Here is a 20,663-nt window from a genome sequence, read left to right on the forward strand (position 1 = left end):
TAAGTATGTTTCAAATATTGAACACATGAACAATATTGCTGGAGGCTTCTGAGCCACTGATTTTATATGAGTGGGGGTTTTCAGTCGAGTGCTCTGGGGTCCATAACTTCCAGTGCCATAGGGATCCTTGGCTTGCACCAAGGAAGACTTTATACATGAGACAAAATAAATTGGCCGTTTTGGAAGTGGAGAGGTGTATTTCTGGTCTTTGAAGGCCCCAAGGCTTGGCTTTACACTCCACCTAGTCATTTAAGAAAAACTATTTGCATAGCAACCTGTGCTTCCAGACGCACCTCTGCTGCGGTGGCCTGCCTCTGTTGATTTTTGTGGTTGACATTCAAAAGCCAAAAACGCTACCCTTGTGTGGCGAGGTGCAGACCAAGGGACTCGCCAGTAAAGCTGAAAAAGAAAGGACGCACTCTCAACCCAGTTTCATTCAAACCCCGCCCCTATATTAGTGCATCTGTTGAGCAAGTATAACTGTACTGTATATCTGGGAGCGTCACACGTGCACGTGTGGAAAGTTGTTTTCTTGGTTTAAACTGGCCTGTTTTCACAGCCCGTGCAGGCCATGCCTGCGGAGAAGATCACCAAGAAGCCCATTCCGGAGGAGCACCTCGTCCTGAAGACCACATTTGAAGGGCTGATTCAGAAATGCCTGGCTGCTGCCACTGACCCGGTAAGGCTCGGCCGCACACGCCAAATCTTCCCTCTACTTAACCCCACTTCTCTTAGCGTTCTTCTGAATTCAGCCCCCGTCACCTGTTAAAAGGGGCCGGGGAGCGATGGTTGTAGTTTCTTCTGTGCTCGCTGTGAGCGGCCTGCATGATCACGTGATGTGAGCATGTGTTATTACACACAGAGATAGTGCAGGTGCGGGCTGTTGCGGGTTCCCTTCCTCATACGGTGATGTTGTCAGTGTGTTCATTTGTTTTCATTGTTCACGTTCTCATTTTCAGTAATGGTTTTGCACCAGTCACATTCACAGTACTATGATAAGGGCAACCAACAATTACAGCAATTGCACATCATGTGGTGTGGCATTTATTAACAAGAACAAAGTCAGCTACGTGGGTTGCGTTGAATAGAGCTGCCATGCTAGTCTTATTGCCGAGTCTGTGGTCACAGATATGCAGCTGCTAGGTTGTAGGTCAGCTCCATGCCAAAGGAAAACCATTAGAAAAAATGTTCAAATGGGATTACTGTCACTCTTACAGCAAACCAAGAGGAAGCTGGACGATGCCAACAAACGCCTGGAATTACTGTACGATAAACTACGAGAGAAAACTGTAAGTATTCCACCAGTTTGAGGCAAACAAACAGTTTGAGCTGGGCAGAACTGAGCATTGTGTGAGTTCATTTACATTCCTGAACGCGTGCCATCTTTATAGTATGCCACTGCTGCTGTGTAAACGCAGGTAAAATATTACTGGGCAAACTGGAAGGACCATTAACCAAGTGGCAGCACGTGGTTCCACGTGGTAAATGACAAAGCGGGTGACCGTGTTTTCCCATCCACCAGTCATTGAAATAGGCATGATTGTAAAGTGGTAATCTTTTTCTGATATTCACGTTCTGAGTTTAATACTTTTAATGGAGTTTCAAGTTCCAGTGCAGGGGGTGTTTGAGAAGAGGCTGTTTATAGAATAGTCTCGAGCTTTCGGAGTTTGGTGACCGGTAGTGTGTTAAGCGTTGGAAATGTTTTTTCGCAGCTCTCCCCGGCGATCGTGGGCGGCCTGCACAACATGGCGCGGAGCATCGAGGCGCGCTCCTACGCGGACAGCTTGAACATCCACACCCACATCGTTAGCAACAGCAACTTCAGCGAGACGTCCGCGTTCATGCCAGTGCTGAAGGTGGTTCTCACGCAGGCCAACAAGCTGGGGGTGTGACTGGGAGGGGCCTGCCCCTGGCACACTCATGATGCCATCAGAATCACTACGACTGCAACGTTCATACCGGGACATAGGACCAAACAGTGTTGCTTTTGCCATCTCATCATTGCTGAAATTAACGTTGGTGCGGCCCATCTTTTTTCTTTTTAGATTTTTTGTCTTGTTCTCCGTAATTTTTTAATTCTTTGTTTTAAAAAAAAACAAAAAACTTTTAATCATGAAATCCAGACAGAGCAGAGTGCAATGAGAACTTTTTTTGAACTTAAGTTTTTAATCAGAATTATCCTATTAAAGATAATACATGCTTTTGATGATGGATCGTTGGCAGGGAAACGCCAAAGTGTCACAGAAATCTGTTCAGTGTTTATCTGGATGCCAGGTTAAATAGGAGGGATGGATTGTCCTTGACGTGCCCTACGGATGTCATTTGAACATGTTTATCTATGTTTTTTCTTTCTCTTCATTATGTCTTTTTTGCTTCCTATCTCTCTTTTTTAAATAGAAAGTAAGAGGAAACTTCCCTTATTCTGTCACAAATGTCTCATGTCATCAATGAAATAGGAAATTTAAGACCAACAACATGCAATATTTTCAATAAATAGTATTTATTTAAAAACGTGGTTGTATTGCATTAACACAGATTTCTCTGTGATACATTGAACTGAATACTAAACAAGATGTTGAATGTGCATATCAGACTTAGCCTTCCCACTTCTAAAGCTGTTAGCCAGTCATTTCGAAACAATAGGGTTAGAAATCTCCCCAGACAGTGGCCGCACTCCCTGGATAGAGAAATATGTCCCATGTTCAGGTTTCAAAAGGGTTTTTTGTTTTGTTTTATACTTTGTCATTGATCTTGAAACTGTACTTCAAGCCGACCTCACATATCTCTCTCAGGTGTTTGTGGGTTGTTGTATGACTCCTACAGGATTGTTTTAATGAGCAATGGCTGCTTGTGGATGATAATTGCCTATGTTGTCTGACGGACCCAAGTAATGATCACAAAGCATGAACCTGTTCATTCGGTAGATTCAAAGGTAGATGAAAATGATGGATGCGAGATCAACACCATCTTAGGAAAATAAAGGGAATTGTTTGGATTTTTCTTTTTGTCTTTGTTAACTTGATATGAAAAATGTCTCCTCGCTTGTTATATCTCTTCCTTCTAATATCTGTGTCTACATGCCATTTCTTGCTTTTTAATCCTTGGTTTATGTCGGTGTATGTACTACTGAACCTTACGAATGCAGAGGCAGGTTGTGTGCAGGCACAATTAGTGGCCGATGTGGGTATGCCCCAAAAACCAGACAAAAACATTTCACAAGGAGCAGATGAATTGGATAGCAGCTGTCAGTGACACATCCACTCAGCAGCACATATGTGATTGTCATAAACCAGCTTGTGCCTTTTTCTGTTTTTAAGGGTGCCATCCACATATTTTCACTCCGTATAGTCACTGTGGAATAACTTGCCAGGTCTTGTCATTGTGGCAGAAACTCTGGTGGCCTGTTAGTATCCACAGATTGAGCCTAGTCCTAGACTAAATTCTATTTTGAATTGAGATTTTCCATACCAAACTCAGTTTAGTCTTGGACTAAGCTTAATCTCTGTCCATGAAACCAGCCCTGGGGATTTTCAAGACCAGGCTCGATACGATGCTAGATACTATCTAGTTTGTAGGTAAACAGTGAGCACTAAGTACCCTTTAGTGGCCTGTTCTTGTCTTTATGCTATGTTTTATGTTGTGTTACGTTATGTCATTGTGTTTAGAAGTTTGAGGAATTGTATAACTCGGAAACCTTTACATCTGTAGAGTCCCTGCGTATAGACTGCACAACCACCCCTAATAATGTATATGATCTTATAGCCCATCACAGTGATAGTTAACTAGTGATTCCATCTTTTTTTTTTTTTTGCTATACCCTGACTCCCATCTGTCACCTTTTCACATTGGAATTGTTTTGGCATTTTAAATATTTTTAAGGTGTTTAATGGAAATAAAAGGCTTGGAAATGTATTTTTCTCTGAAAGCACATATTAAGGTTTGTGATTAGAAGATTTTTATGTTAATATCTTTTAATCTAAATATGTAAATACATGTGATGTATTTTCGTTAAATGCAGGGTAAATACTTCCCCTTCTGTCGCATCCGGTGTCCCATAGGTTTGAAGGCAATGCACTTTATATATAAAGCTGTATGCATGAGTATTCTGTTATAGCTTTATAACACAACAGCCACGACATATGATTGGCTGCGGCACTGCAGGTCTCTTTGTGCGACTGTAAGGAGTTCAGTTCTCATACAAATCACAATGGATGAGAAGCCAGCGAGCTATGCCTGTCTTCTCCATCATTAGCATCTGCCGTGGGTTTAGAATAGGTGACATTACATTCTTTTGACGTTTCATTTTCTTATAACAATTCGTACTGAAACTGCTGTAACCAGCGTAGTCTATTAGGGGTGAATGTATCCCACAGAATCACGGAACAAGTGCTTTAGTGAAGAGATGGTGAGTGCGTCGGATGGAAGCGTTCTACAGAATGAGGAGAGGGTAGCGGCAGAGCCGGCGACAGCAGAGATGCACCAGGCGTCGGAGGCGCTGAAAGAGGACGCGAAGGGCAAACGTGCTCAGAACATCGTCTGGAGAAATGTAATCCTGATGACCCTGCTGCACATCGGGGCAGTTTATTCCCTCTTCCTCATCCCCAAGGCGCACCCCCTTACCTGGATATGGTGTAAGTACCGGAGACAAAGAACTTACCTTGTGTAACTAGCGGGCTTGTGTAACTTCAGATGTTGCGTAGCCTACTGCAGTGCAAGTCTTACTGCACACTTTAATGCATGATGTTGGTGACATCACGTTTACTTTTTAAATATTTGTAAACGTGAATATACATACACATACACATACACCATAAATGGTTTTAGTACCCTCTCTGTGAAAATCAACAGGCATCGTATAAAATATAGTTGATTGTTACAGTATACATTCAGCTCGCACGAATACGGCGTGCCTGCACTTGTGACCGGTTTAGCAAAAAAAAGATTATTCTAGGCGCTTGTCTGCATTTCATTTCAAATTATATTTGGAATGAAAGTAATTGTTTCCCTGTTTTACTACATTTGCATGAGTTACGTAAAACTTCCGTGGAAGAGTGTGGCTTTTTTCTGTTCTCTTGCACTTGGAATAACACATGAATAAGTATTGAAATCATTGTTTTGGATTGATAAACACGAACGCGTAGTTTTCTCAAAAACGTTGGGTTATTGCATATCAAATGAATGAGCTCTCTTAGTCAAATAGTATGTATATTTCCAGGACAAAAAATGTTCTGCCGTTTCATAAAATATAAAATATAGGAAATTAATGCATGCAGATCATTTAAATCATTTCCAACTTAATTTTAATATCTGAAATTGTTGTTTAAATAAAAATTCTGCTTCGTACTTGTTATCAGCTCGACACAATTAATTGGAAATTAATTCAATATGTAGATTTGAGCATCGTGGTGAAGAGGAAATGGCACTGTTTATGACAAATGGAGAAGGCTAAAGCGTCCGCACAACTTTGTCATAATTTTGATGGTCATCAGTGCTTTTGGAATTCCAGTTTTAGGGAGAGCTGGTCACGGGGTTTAATTTGGCTGATATTCTGCTGTAAATACACAACTGTTAACGTGTCCAAGTCTGATAATTAGCAAAGAGAAAATCTGAAGGATTTATGTTTGTGCGTGTGTGGGCGGGGGCGGGGGCGGGGAGGGGGGGGGGCATATTATGCCATCGTATATGCCAATATGATGGCGTATTTGTGGTTCCGTTTGGCAAATAGCTTTCCATTGTTACTATTGCAATCCTCAATTTCATGGGATGGTTAATCATAATTGCCGGTGGTGTATTGTCCAAGAAAATCTACACAGTTCTTCTTAGCACAGTACATGGACTGGTACTTAGTGTGGTGCACTTAATGGAGGTGTGGTTGAGTAATTAGAGGATTGCCCTTTATTGCCTGCCGTGTCCGGCTGATGTTGGTGGGCTCCCTGTCCCAGCCCAGTGCTTTAAGGTGTCATCGTTAATGGAAAACTACTGGCAACTCTCAGGGCTCAGCACTGAGAATGAAGTATTACACCCAGGTCTCCTAGGATCCATATTTTGTCATTGAATTATTGTCAAGTGTCAAGAGCTTTGAGGCCACAGTGCCTCTTTGGGTATGTTGACTGTATTTAAGTATTTAAAAAATTGTTCATTACTCATATTCTGTTAGACAGATCCATTTCTGAAATGATATGAATTACTACTGTTCATAAAATAAACACATAATGGGCTATGCATAGTAAGTACTGTGTAGATATGGTGTAAAATGTCTCAGTGATGTCTTTTGTATTGTTAACACACAAGCAAAGTGATATGGAAAAGACATCACAGGACGTAACATTTTATATTACTTTATTAACATGGTCAGAAATACCTTTTACTCGAATTTGCTGTTTCGCAAACTGTTGCAGTAAGAGATTCACTGAGAAGCATTGCAGGTTTGTTCCCCATTGACTAGAAAGGAATAGTTTTACATGTTCAACACATGGCACTGGCACATAAGGTGTTAATTGTGCCAGCCCCTCTCTGAATATGTATATGAATAAATGGAGTGAGAAATTTCTTTGCTGACTATGTAGAATCAAGCCAGAATCTCTGCTTCTCTTTCACAGATTAGTTTTGCTATGCTCTTGAGCATGAAAGAGAGCAATTTTCCAATGGTAATTCTAATCAGTACATATTATTTTACGAAGTGTCCAAACCCTGTAGAAGAGTCTTAAATACTTAATGGTGCATGATGGAGATTTTTTTTACCTCATCAAGTGGAGTAGGTTTGTGCCTTCAGAGTTGTTAAGCATTTTTATCAATTTCTGAAAACTGATTTTTTTGAAGGCTGGTCGCTTTTTTCCCTAGAATTTATCTAGGTGTGTTGTTCTGGTTATTTGATCCTCAAGGCTAATGCATCAGACAAAAATTAGGTATAAAAGTATACTGCACTTTCAGCTGAGCCATTATACCAGATTCTCTGTAACGTTTTACTCACATCTGACCATATAATTATATTAATTTCCCAAAATAAATATTTGGACGATTGGTCCCGATTCTGTTTTTTGTCTGTTGGCTGCTATGTTGTGCTAAATGGCCCTCACTTTAGAATCTTCTCAAACCCTAGAGCACACATGTCTTCTGACCAGGCAGTTAGAAGCACTATGGGATAGACCCCAGGCCTTCACACAGGATCAGGTTTTTAAAAATAATGGCTCCAGGGTGATATGGGTGATACCGCGCCTGTAACAGACTTACGGTATGTAACAGTGCACATAGCCAACACACATTTTTTCTAATTTTACCTGCATGTTCATCATTCACCTTTTGTAAACACATCCTAATAATCTGGAATAATTGATGTCTCGGGAGAGATATTTGGCTCAGCCACTGATTGCAGTGCATTGCCAGTAGGTCGGAACTCTGTTTTTTACTCAGTTCAGGTAGCACTTTGCATCACCCACAGTCTGCTTTCACCCTGTTTCTTTGCAAGCCACGATCGTCTTCCGCTGGCTCCTCTGCGCCTGTTCATGCCTGTCGACTGGAATCGCATACTCCCAGAGGGAAGCGAAGGAGGGGATGCACAACAAATGTCTTCATCTCCATTCTCTGTGGTGTATTTGCCCTTGTATCTTTGATTTACTGCAGCTTTACATCCGTGTCTATTATTTAGTGTTTCCATTTAACAGCTGTGACCATGGCTGTTCGTTAAGGGCTAATGTTGCAGTGTAGGAGCTTTGTAGTGGCTCAATGCTGTTTCATGTCCTGACCTGTGAAATGAAATTAGATCAATATTTCATGTGGGTGTGGTGCTCACATGAAAGGGGACAGGAAGTGGTCATGTTGTTGAATGGCATGTTACTGTGGCAGCTAGGGGCCGGTTCTGTCTGAAACATCAGGCATTGTTTAATGTGATGATAAATTTGGAATCTTGTTTGACAGTAAGAGTCTTGTTACTATGGAGATTGTGAGTGTGTGGTTGGGGATGGGGGGCGGAGTGAGGGGGTTTCACTAAGTCTGAAAAGCCTATAATTATCTGAAAACAATGCAGAGAGTTTGGGGGGGGGGGGGAGGCAAATCCCACATTCTTCACTTTTCTTCTCATTTAAATACACTGAAAGCTGAAGCAAGGTACAACTAGAACCTATTTTGAGGTTTTTACATAAAGCATATATACATACAAACACATGCATGTATAAAGGCAAGTTCAGCCTTTGTACATGCAACACAAGTGACATCAAAGTCTCTCGGCGTTCAGGTGATCTTCAGTTTGTTTGTTTTGTTTTTTTCGTCCAGCGCGGAACCATTAATAGGGAGCGGGACGGGGCGTCCGCGGGGACTCCGGTGTTAGAGCCGTAATGAAGGCTCCGGGCGCTCGGCACCTCACCGGGAATCAATTCCACCGAGGCGGCCAGACAGGGGAGCCGCCGCCGGGGATGTCACACGACTGTGGGCTAGACAGCTGGGTTTCATCAGACTGATTGGACGGAGGGAAAAGGGGGTGGGTGGGGGGGGGGGGGGGGGGTGGTAGCTCATGTGGTGCGATGAGACCTCCAACCAAACATGTGCAGTAAGGGTTTGTGAGGAAAGAAAGGTGTTAATCACAGAGCAAGATAATCCGTGTTAATTCCTTTTTAGAAGGATGTATTTGAGTCCAAGAGGGATCAAGATTACTCTGTCAGAGTAAAATTGACTCTATTAACAACAATGAACATTTTATTGTGCCCCTCCTTCTAATGGAGATTCACACAACCCATATATTTTTTCCCTTTCCAAAAAAATGGGAGAATACATTGAGGTGCCAACTTGGGTCAGCATGTAAGATAATAAATCAAAATTCAGTCCCTGGTATAAATAAAGTAAGTTGGCAGTTGTTCTTTTCTGTCAAGATAATGAAGCTGTGTTTTTCTTACTAACTCAGCATGAAACAGTTTGGAGATGGCAGTAAGGTGTCTGACTTGTGCTATCGAATCTTTGTGCATCAATAGGAGTTCTTTCATTGATGGTGCATCTTTAATCATTGCCTAATTGTGACCTGGAGTGTCCCAGATTGGCACTGCTGCATTTGTTCACAGTTAATTGCATGCAGGTATATGTCTGTGTCACTTTGCCCCTGGACTTTGTCACCGCTCATTGACCAAGAGTGTAGTTTTACTGATTGGCTGCCTTTAAGAGCTAGGTTGTGTTTGAAGTATGGCCTGCGGCTGAGATATTACATGAAGTTTGTGCCTGAAGAGCTTATCGAGCAGTTAATATTATTGTGTGTGTGTGTGTGTGAGAGAGAGAGAGAGAGATTGTGTGCTGTAGGTGGGAGGGGGGTCTTGTGCTCCTGGCCTGCATTCTCTAAAACAGTCCTGGCACAGTCGGTCCATGATCTTTTCATCTGTTAATACCCCCTACCCCAAAATAGAAATCTCCCAATCTCCCGTAGAGAAAGAAATTTTGCTGAGCTTTTAAAATGTTTTATTGTGATATCATTGTATTAGTACCATTTTTTATGTTTTGAGGGTAGGGTGAAGAATTGAGCAGTTTGATTAACAGGTGTGGCTTGGCCCAGCTTCCATTCCAACAACAGGCCATGTTGCATTAATGGAATGCTTGATTCCTGTGATGCAATGTGATGCTTTTTTCATTCACACAGTGCCCAGGTCTACCGCAGAAGGAAATGTATGAGATCCACTTCTTCAGAACATCTAGTCCACTATTTTATCCCCCTGAGTATCTAACTACTTTATTCAATTGATCATTAACTAATTTAAATGTTCCTCCCAGTGTCAAGATTGTTAGTAATTGTGCAGGGCTGTAAAATAGGTTGGACAATGGTTGTCCAAATTTGTTTTGTGAACGTGAAGACCCTTTTGTTCAGAATTTGAGATCCCATAAAGAGCTATATTTATTCAGTTGTCAATGTAAATTGCATATCAGTGCTGCTCAGTAGTTTAATGGCTTGCGTTTAAAGCACTTCTATAGGTACTCTCTGCTGCGGTGATATCCATATCTCTCAGCTCTAGCAGTGGTGATGAATGATGCCAAATAAATGTAAAGGTGTAGTGCATGCTGGGAAACAGGACAGTGCAGATAAGTTCCACTCGGCTTATCAGGCCATAGATTGAGCATTGCCAGATTCATTGCATCATCCTGTTTATGCATTGACATGCATTATACTGTATGTCCAAATTAACTTTCACTTGGGACATAATGAGATGGAGGATCTGAAACATGTATGAATGTGAAAGAAAAACACTTGGTAAGGGACAATGCTGATGATGATTGCTATAATTTGAGTCGTATTTATAAATTTTTTATGTCTTTAATTATTAGCTCAACTGGCCATTGGCTTTGAGATTAAAAGGAATGGCGTAGAATTTATTCCCATGCATAGCCTGACAAACCCAATGCAATTGTCATTAAATATTCATAAATTAGGATGAAAATATGGTAATGTGGGTTATTGTGAAAGCCCAAATTCTTATGCTACAATCATAATTTCCTGTGTAGCTTGGATGTAAAACCTTTCTTTGCTTTTCAGTATTGAGCACATCTTTAAAGATGTTTAAATTAAGCTGCCTGACTTGCTGAACTGTGAATCACTGTGCTGTATAAAACAACCTGTCACTTGGTGTTATCCTAGATAAGCCTGTAATTAGCCTTTCCGCTCACCACCTCCTCAGCATCAGTCTTTAAGTATGCACTAAAGCCTGTTGACAGAAACAATGCACTGCTTCACTTAGAAATACTCGTAACAGTCCAGGAACCAGGGAGCCACTGATGTTTCTAAGTAGCCATATCCTGTGTCCTGATCTCATACATACCATGCTCGTGATATAGAAGTGTCTTTCATGCTGACAGTGTCTGCCTGCATCATTGCATGAACTTAAATATTTCCTGCACTGTAACAAGTCACAGGGAAACCGAGCTTGACTCGGTCAAGCTCGGTTTCGCTCTAGTGTTTCTTTTGCGCCTCTACATCATGAAACCTATGCACTTGTTGTACGTCGCTCTGGATAAGAGCGTCTGCTAAATGCCTATAATGTAATGTAATGTAATGACTGATATTGGTTCCCTGCTGCAGCAGTGGGCTGGAATGGAATGGAGAGCAATGGCGTACATACACTATATGACCAAAAGTATCTGGATACGCCTTGGTCTGGGGCTGTTTTTCATGGTTTGGGTTTGGCCCCTTAGTTCCAATGAAGGCAAATTTTAATGCTACAGCATACAATCACATTCTAGACGATTCTGTGTTTCCCCAGCAGTTTGGAGTAGGCCCTTTCCTGTTTCAGCATGACAATGTCCCTGGGCACACAGTGAGGTCCATATAGAAATGGTTTTGTCAAGAATGGTGTGGAAGAACTTAAGTGGCCTGCACAGAGCCCTGACCTCAACCCCATCCGACACCTTTTTGGAACAATTGGAAAGCCAACTGCGACCCAGGAATAATCGCCCGATTGGTACCTGACATCACTAATGCTCTTCTGGCTGAATAGAAACAGATCCCTGCAGCAATGCTTCAACATCTAGTATAAAGCCTTCACAGAAGAGTGGAGGTTGTTATTGCAACAAAGGGTGGACTAACTCTATATTAATGCCCATAATTTTGGATGAGATGTTGGATGTCAGGTGTCCATGTACTTTTAGCCATGTGGTGTAATTAAATTAATGAATTCCAGCCAGCACCTTACAGTGTATCAAACAGGTTTCATAGTTTAATGTTATTATTTTGTTAAAAAGACAAGCTACACAACAAAAGTTATTTCACAGTTATTCCATGGTCAGTTCAGTGCACAGCTATCAGAACTAATGGGATTGTTTGTAAAAATTCTTGTTTATTTCTTCCCATTAAATACTGTGAATAGTGCATTGGTATGCCCATTGCCACACTCAGGCTTGGCTGTGTCCTTCTCCTGTGTCTGCAGCCTACCTGTGCTTCCTGATCACAGCTCTGGGGGTGACAGCAGGAGCCCACCGGCTCTGGAGCCACAGGTCCTACAAAGCCAAGCTGCCTCTGAGGATCTTCCTCGCTGCTGCTAACTCTATGGCCTTCCAGGTGAGACACAGACTGTCTGTACGCTAACTGCATGTCTCTTATACCCAAACCACCCAAACCAGTACTCAAAGATTCCACAGTTCAGTCTTTTTTTGTGGTGAAAGTTCTCATGCTGTCACTGTTCAGTTTAAGGGGAGACTTAAATTTTGTCCTCCCCTTACAAAAAAGAACAACCTGCACCTGCCTCTTCTTAACCTTTTTATTAAAGTACTTATTACAAGTCTGTTCAGGAGAAAAAGGTATATATGTATATACAATGTTTCCTATTTTCTATTATTGTTATATGTATTCATAGTGTTAATTCACTACCTGTCTACATAAAATGGCTTTTAAACACTCAATAACTCAATACTCATTTTATCTGTGCTGTAATTATTTGGCTGAATGCCTTTTATCCACAATGACCAACACTTTGCTTCCCTGCAAAGCATCTGGGTGGGCTGATGGTGCCAAGTTTGAAGGCTCACTGACCTTTGTTACTGTGGCAGACTTTTCCCAGAATCCCCTGTCCCTGACATCAGCTGTGTTCACTCAAGCTTGTTGCAACTCTGAGACCCCCATCTCCTTCTACAACTCTATGTTTGCTTACGCAGACAGTGTCATCAGACCAAATTGTGCCTATTATGATAATGTGCGCTGAATCCTTCTGCTATTACACTGTCTGGTCCCAGTGCCTTCATCTGCTCTCCAAAGCTCACAACACATTTGGGAGGGTTTTCATAATGAGTCCGAGAGGGATTAGTTCCAGTCCACGGAGAACGTCTTTCCCTTATCTTCCGGAAGAGGAAGAAAAGAATGATGCTCCCGCATGATTAACCATTTGAGTGGTGTTCGGGTGAAGCGATTCTGATGTCACGCCTTGTGTCTGAATCACCTTGTTTTTTCCAGCTCTTGGCACAAAAAGTTACCCGTCCCTTGTAATCAGAGCAGTTAACAGGCTTTGTCCTTTGTTTTCATATCAGGGTGATGAACAGCGATTCACCCCGTAGTAAGGCATAACATTTTAGACACAAAGTTAAATATCCAGTGTTAATTCAGTTGTAACAGAGTACATATGAGTCCAATAGGGCCCATATGCACTCTGTAAGGGTAAATTTAGCACTGGACATTTTACTGTGTACTTCGTAACTGTATAACCCCTGACTGAGAAGGAATTGTGGGTGAGATTTAGCATGCGGACACTGGAGAGCTCAGTTCGAATGCCGATATTCATACTGGGAGTCTTTCCCACAATCCCGTGCTCTCAACATTAGAAAGCTAGTTGCTGGGCAAAACACGTGACCTGGCCAATCAATACAGAGAGGGGGAGGGGGAAGAGGAGAGGGAGAATTTCTGCCTGGATATGCTCGCAGGCAAATGAGTCACAGTGTTCTGCCCTGGAGCCTTTTACGTTTACTTTTACCTTCAGAGCAGAAGCAAAAAACAACACCAAAATCAAAAATCAATAAAAAACAATGTTCCCCTTTGAAGAGAATCTGTTAGCACTGTCTGTCTTTTTCTAAACCCACCTAAATGCACTTATTTTTCTCTCAGTTCTTTTGAATGATTAATTGAAGTGCTCCCCTCCTAGAAATGCACGACAGAGACCTCTTCAGATATTATGATCGTAAGTGGATCAGCACAGTATTCAGACGTACAGACAGGCACACTGTCAAATAGAGATAAGCAAAGGTATGCATCTTATTGGTTGAAATGATTGATCCCCCCCATATCTGTTATATTCCATTGTATCAGATGCAAAAACAATGTTGCAGTCAAAGCTAGCCAGTTATGATACCATGACCACTACATGAGTAGCACCTATTTATGAATCATGATGAAGTTCAGACTTTGATGGTTACATTCCTCATATCAATGGACAAACTGTATTGACCCTGTGCAATTTCTATTTCTAGCCATGCCAGAACCTTCCTATTGTAACTCATTGACTGGGGGCTGCTGGATAGCTCATTTGATTAAGGCACCACATTGTTGTGCATGGATGAGCCTCACAGCCTCCAGTCGAACCCTGACCATGCCTGTGCTGACTGTGGCTATTAGCTCCACAAGGTGATGTGTAATCGCTGACTGTGTCACCCAGGGAATGGGAGGGTTCAGTCGGATAGGGTTCATATTTATTTAGGATCCCCATTAGAAATACACAGTGTGCAGCTAATTTTCCTGGGGTCCGAAATTCCGGCTATCTAGCGACTGCTGCTGGTTGACAGGGCCGCATGTGAAAGGTCTTCCTCCCGACTCTCCGCTCAGCTGCAGTCTGCGGTGTGTGAAGTCACAGCTGGTGACGCCCCGTGTTTCGGAGGAGACCCTCAGATGTCTACACTCTCCCGAATCGGCAGTGTGGTTCACAGCATTAATGCAGCTGCGGTTGCAGATAGTTGGACATTTCAAATTGGGCTGGGAACTGGATATACTCTGCCCCATGTTGGGTGCCAAATATATTTTTTTAAATAAATGAAAATAGAACTGACCACTGCATAAACCATGCATGATTTTAAATAGAATGGGATCATTTTTAGAATATTTAGTTAACAGAGTGCAAGTCACAGCAGAGCAGACAGAGGGCACAACAGATATTTTTTGGTTCACATTCTCCGAGACAGGATGAAATGTGGTGCCATGACACTTCCTAACTCAAGTACCACCTGGGGGAACTATTACCTCTTGCATATGGGACCAACTGTCACTCTGATGCAGTAGGTCTCAGCAAACCAGCTACAGGAAATGTGGGATGCCAAGGACAAGTGAAGGTTTCTGCTCCTAGAGATTGACACCCGGGGTCCTCAAGATAATGAATATCCAAATTATTCATGGTACAGACCTGATTAAAGTGTCAGGCACCTTCTAATAAGATAATCCTGATCACAAGGTACATTTATGACAGCACAAAGAATAAGGCACAATTAATAAAGCACCATTTCTTAATTACTAGTTATTTATTATCGCAAGCTAACGAGATGTATAATTCATATTTCTTTTTTATTGTGTCCGTTGGTTGTAATCCTAAAACAGATGTACATGAAAATGTGCATGATAAAAACAGCCAAATTTTCATCCATAGTAACTAGAGAAGAAGAAATGTAGTGTAAAAAAATATTGTCATATAAGATTCCTGTCATGATGTCTCTTGATGGTTTGAAAGCTGAATTTCCATTCAAATGAATCCTCCGACATGGTGAAAGAGCCGGTAAAGCACATATGGAAGCTAGTCTGGCATTGGGACTCATCTTATTGAATCATTAGCCAGATCCTCCTTCCCTGTTATCTTCTAATCTATCTGCTCCTCTCTGCTGCAGAATGACATTTATGAGTGGTCACGTGACCACCGGGTCCACCACAAGTACTCGGAGACAGACGGTGACCCCCACAATGCAAAGCGTGGCTTCTTTTTTGCCCACGTGGGTTGGCTCTTTGTCCGCAAGCACCGGGACGTCCTCGAGAAGGGCAAGAAGCTGGACTTCAGCGACCTCCTCGCAGACCCTGTGGTGGTATTCCAGAGGAAGTGAGTAGAGGAACTGAGCCGTCTGTGTCTTTCTCCCTTGTGTGGAAAGTGTTTGGACTGAAGATTTACTGCATATCATTAAAGGTCACTCACGCTAACCTTAGTCTACAGACTAAGAATGATTGGAGTGTTGATCACTGGACAGACAACTTAAGCAATCAGTGAATCAATCAATCAGTCAATCAATCAAGTGAATAATGTGAGGGGGACTGCTGAATAGATGTATTTCCCAGCAAGTGCCATCTATGAATTGCACTCATGTCCTCGTGAATTCTTCTGTACTCGTGACATTTTTCTGTGTATTTGTGTGTTCATTAGTGTATAAGTGTGCATGCACATGCATGTTTTTGTATGTGTATGTGTGTGTGTGTATGTGTGTGTGCGTGCATGTGTGCACTAATAATATTAATAATAATAAACACTAATAATAATAATAATAATAAGAAGAAGAAGAAGAATAAAATCTATGTATACTGTTCTTCTTATATAGACATATATGTGTGTGTGTGTGTGTGTGTGTGTGTGTTGTGCAATAGTCTTTTTTACTGATGCTTTGGCGTTTGGGCCACAGATACTACAATACCTCAGTGCTGGTGATGTGCTTCCTGGTACCCACGGTGGTGCCCTGGTACTTCTGGGGTGAGACCCTGTGGAACTCCTACTTCCTCTCCTCCATCCTGCGCTACACCATCTCCCTCAATGTCACTTGGCTGGTCAACAGCGCCGCCCACATGTATGGCAATCGGCCCTATGACAAGGACATCAGCCCCCGGGAGAACCGCTTTGTCACCTTCGGAGCAATCGGTGAGGCATGGTCTCCTGCTCCACTTCCTCTGCTTGCTGCTGCCACAACCGGGTCGTGTCTCACTAGCCTTAGTTAATATTTTACTGTAGAGTAGTTCAGAGTAAGTGCATCAGACTGAACCTAATGCTGTTGCATTATAAATAGGGCTTAAAAACAGAGATGGGAACATTTCTGTCCTAAAGGTCCACCTGGTCTGTTGGCTCTCTTTCCTAATTTTGTGACTGCTGAGTTGTACTTGGGATAGAAATAGGTCTTTCTGACCTCCCAGGTTTAAAATCATTTGATGATTTAAAGGTAAGTCTAAACCAATGTGTCTCAGCTCTCAAGACTCTAGAATTTCTCATCCTTGACATGCAAAAATGAAACTGACTGAAATGAAATGATTATGGTCACATGAATCCAGACAACTCTATCTCAAAGCAGTCGTGACACCTCATACCAGAGAAAGTGACGGAGAGCCTAGCTGACTTCTGCTCAAATTCAACCAAGCTTTGCTGTGACAGGGTGAAAGATACCTGCACTGTCTGTTTGTTTTAATATTGTACTTGAACTGTATGTCTATGCATAGGCCTTATGTCATACTCATGACTGCGTTATGTAGGCTTTATGGCATATAGTTCAAGTAGATTGGGGAGGAGGGGGGGCTGCACCAAATGCTGATCCAGTGCTGTCTCCTTCCACTGACTTTAATGCGTAGGCGAAGGCTTCCACAACTACCACCACACGTTCCCCTTTGACTACTCCACCAGTGAGTTCGGCCTGCGCTTCAACCCTACCACTTGCTTCATCGACCTGATGTGCTGGCTGGGCCTGGCCAGCAACCGCAAGAGGGCGTCGTCCGAGATGATCCAGGCTCGCAAACTGAGGACAGGGGACAAGAGTGCCTGAAGAGAGCCTACCTCTGCATCAGGGAAAGCAGAATCACCATAAGAGGTCTCCCCAACAGAGAAAGAGAGAACAAACCACCCCCACGTGATAAGGGAAAACAAAGCAGATGTCATGATGTTTTTAGGATAGGATAGCATTTTAAAGAGGTTCTTCTCTTCTGGCCACAGTTTGTTTACCTTCCTCACCTCCTTCTGTTCCTCTTTATTTCTATGGTTTCTTTTTTGGATGGGGATGGGGTGAGGTTAATTTAGTTTTGCAACAGCCTGTGTTTGAAGTGTTCAGCTTCCATTGTTAGATTTCTTGGGATTTGTCAATGTGGTTATCAGTTAATTCTTTGCAATGTTACCTTTTGGGAAATAATAATTGTTGAATCTGTATGCTCCAGAAAAGCCAGCTGAGATGCCTTTGTGATTGAATCACGATTAATGCTCATATGTGCATTGTGGTTTTAAAGCTGCAATTTGTTTCAATCTTAGGAAAGGTCAGAAGAGGCAGATAGCAGCTCAGTCCTTATAGTGAAATGGTCAAGATTACTGCAGCTTAATATGCTCACTTGATTCAGTGTACGGATAATCCTTATTCTATGGGTATTTTCCCTGTCATCACGTCCTGCTTTCTATTTCACTTCCTGCTTCCTGTTTCACTTCCTGCTTTCTGTCTCTCCTGGGCTTATTCCAATCACTTATTTTCACCCAACTGGGGTTGCAATCTGTTTCACTTCCTGCTTCCTGTTTCACTTCCTGCTTTCTGTCTCTCCTGGGCTCATTCCAATCACTTATTTTCACCCAAATGAGGCTGCAAAGAAATGATGCTAAAAAAATATACGAGGACAGAGGAATCAAGGCATGTATTAGGTAAATGGAACATCCTTGCTCAGTCAGTGTCAGTTTGAAGCAATGTTGATTACAGATGTGGCAGGTGGGGAAAGGTGGATCCACAGGTTGATCATTTATACATCATGCATTCTGAAAAAAGTATTTCTGCAAAGGATGCACTCGTGTATCCTTGCTGAAGCACCCTCCAGAAGCCTCCTCATTTTTAACTCCTCCTAGGAGTATTTAACAGATTGGAACGTCCTCAAAGATGGCAGATCTCAATCGATTTCTAGGTCAGGTGAAGATGGAAGAGAAAAGGATGGATAAAATAAGCAATTGGAATTGGAGTGTGGTGTGCAGATCTGGGGCCTCATATATAAAAATGTTTTTGGACTTAAACATAATCTTAAGATCATTTCCCAAGTTGTGTTTGCACTCGATTTATAAAAATAACTGAGACCAAAAAAAGCTCCTTACATTGGCTTAAAGTGATGTATCTGCTTCTTACGCACCTGTTCTATATACATTTCAAATGAACTTTAATTTGAACTCCAATAATGTGAGTGCACCTATGACTGAATACTAGTTTTCTCATGTAGCACACTATTTATAAATATTTTAAATAAAACACACCTGCGATTGATCATGATTCTTGCACTCTTCATGCCTAAAATTATTTATCAATTGAATGTCATTCTTAAAGTGCACATACATGCGCACTGTGCAGGATTTGCGCACAGCCGTCAAACGTGCAGTACCTCCACACAACCAGCCTGTAATTAACGTACTGTACATCTAGTGTGAACTTTATGTACCAGTACAATCATATCCATGTCAAAGTGGAATTTTATACATAACTGCTTAGTCATGTTTTTTTGTTTAAGATACAATTTGATCAGAAGATCATTTTAAATACTTAGAATACACTGTTCCCAGCAGAACATTTACCACAAGGTCTTTGGAAGCCACTCCAGATTTGTGTCCACCTTCAGCATCCTCTAAACCCAGTTTAAATGATTTAATGCATTTTTTTGTATTTTTAGTTGGTGCTGGAAAGAAACTCCTCCATTTGTAAAACGAAATGCAACTCTGTAGAACTTTTTTTCCTGTAATCTGTCTAGTTCTACTACAAGCACACCTATACAAATCCTAAGTCTGCTTTGGCTTTATACAGTGTACACAATAGGCAGGAGAATGGCCTAATCTAACCATGGCCTACACCCAGAGCTGTCCCTAGACTTTTGGGGGCCTAAGGCAAAAAATAATTTGGGGGCCCCTCCAAAACATTGGCACCTTCTGATTCTTCTGCTGTCAAAGGAAGGTGAGAAGATGGGGCCCTGGGGGAGAAGACAGGGCCCTGGGCCAGAAGGTGGGGGTGTATGCGCAGTGCCTGATTTGCCTACTGGGAGGAACGGCTCTGCCTACACTTGGAAATTTGTTGACATTTAAAAATAATAATAATCTTATCCTGATAGTCACATCATAAGCCCCCAGAGTCTGTCTCTGCATTATTTCAGTTGGTAGATGTGTGGCATCTAGTGTATCCTAGCAACTAAACCCTTGATCCCTCAGCTCTGTTCCACTTAATTTTCACAGACAGGAGTTCTGACACGTGCAGCTGATGCTTTGGCCACACCTTGTACAGTCTCTGAGGAGAACAATGTCAATGTCACATGTCCCTTGGTCACATTGCCCTGCTGGTTGCCTCTCTCCTCCCCCAGAGCCATTAAATTTTGCCACTTTAGGCGCTATGATACCTTGTGTGCGTCCTCGTGACCTACTTACTTTGATGTACCACTGGCTTGCACTGGCCTGCCATTTATGTGAGGACTGAAATGGAATCCAAGGCACAGTTTTGCTTTGATTTCCAGTCTAGAGAGGATTCCAAGGAGAAATGACTTAAGTGTGCAACAGATACAACAAATGCGACCACTGGACCATGTGGTACTTTGATATGTCTCACTGCCCTTTCAACAGTGGGGTTGCAGTACACTCATAAAGGCCAAATTGTCAGCCAGGAATAGATTGGGTCAATAACTTACCTTTTTACAGTGTGTTTTTGACAATTGACCTTCATGCTAACTGGCCTTGTTTTCAGGAAATTGGCCTTTGTATCTCAGAGACAGAATCGACAGGGAGAATTAAAGTGGTTTAAAGAACTTCAGCACTGAAGTCACTTTGACTGTCATGTGTAAATGCTCTCTTGGGCTTGTTCTTTAGGATAGTCAGACCAGACTGTGCAGTGTGTGTCAGAGGCCTGTTTGTGAGCAAAACTCACTCTTGCCAAGCGCAAAAGTACTATGGGGAGTCACACAGTAAAACAACTGCATAGTGTAGTTCATATCTGCATTAATACAACTAAATGGGCACTGACATACCCCAGCTACAGACTGATTTCATGTTGCTCCTATGAAGAGGGCGATCTGTATGACTCTCTGCTGCTCTTCCACTCACTACCAACAAAGTGGACACCATCATTATCCCCTACTCTTTCTTACACACTTCCTTCCCTCTGCTGTTGACTCATGGCCCTTACATGTTATCCCCTGCCCGCCACCGTCATGGAGCCCTATAGAGTATGCAGTGATTGACTGTACGCAGCGGCAGTGTGTTTCATACAGGAATTATCAAGCATTG

At 42.2% G+C, this 20,663-nt stretch overlaps 2 protein-coding genes across 17 annotated transcripts in view; both read left to right on the top strand.

Annotated features, from left to right (window-relative positions):
* sec31a (SEC31 homolog A, COPII coat complex component) overlaps positions 1 to 3,000 on the top strand; it is a 29,476-nt gene extending 26,476 nt beyond the window's left edge. For all 16 annotated transcript variants that reach the window (XM_064307169.1, XM_064307174.1, XM_064307170.1 and 13 more), the window contains 3 exons: positions 560 to 679; positions 1,218 to 1,289; positions 1,713 to 3,000. In XM_064307169.1, coding sequence (XP_064163239.1) covers positions 560 to 679; positions 1,218 to 1,289; positions 1,713 to 1,892 — 372 coding nt within the window. In that variant the 3' untranslated portion in view covers positions 1,893 to 3,000. The remainder of the gene's footprint in view (positions 1 to 559; positions 680 to 1,217; positions 1,290 to 1,712) is intronic.
* Positions 3,001 to 4,105: 1,105 nt separating this feature from the next.
* LOC135238962 (stearoyl-CoA desaturase 5-like) lies at positions 4,106 to 18,675 on the top strand. The gene is made up of 5 exons (XM_064307190.1): positions 4,106 to 4,631; positions 11,889 to 12,019; positions 15,313 to 15,518; positions 16,090 to 16,322; positions 17,021 to 18,675. Exons 1-5 carry the CDS (start codon positions 4,361 to 4,363, stop codon positions 17,209 to 17,211), a joined length of 1,032 nt encoding a protein of 343 aa, XP_064163260.1. The 5' UTR covers positions 4,106 to 4,360; the 3' UTR covers positions 17,212 to 18,675.
* The last annotated feature ends 1,988 nt before the right edge of the window (positions 18,676 to 20,663 follow it).

Source organism: Anguilla rostrata, chromosome 14 (assembly GCF_018555375.3).
Source record: "Anguilla rostrata isolate EN2019 chromosome 14, ASM1855537v3, whole genome shotgun sequence".
NCBI lineage: Eukaryota > Metazoa > Chordata > Actinopteri > Anguilliformes > Anguillidae > Anguilla > Anguilla rostrata.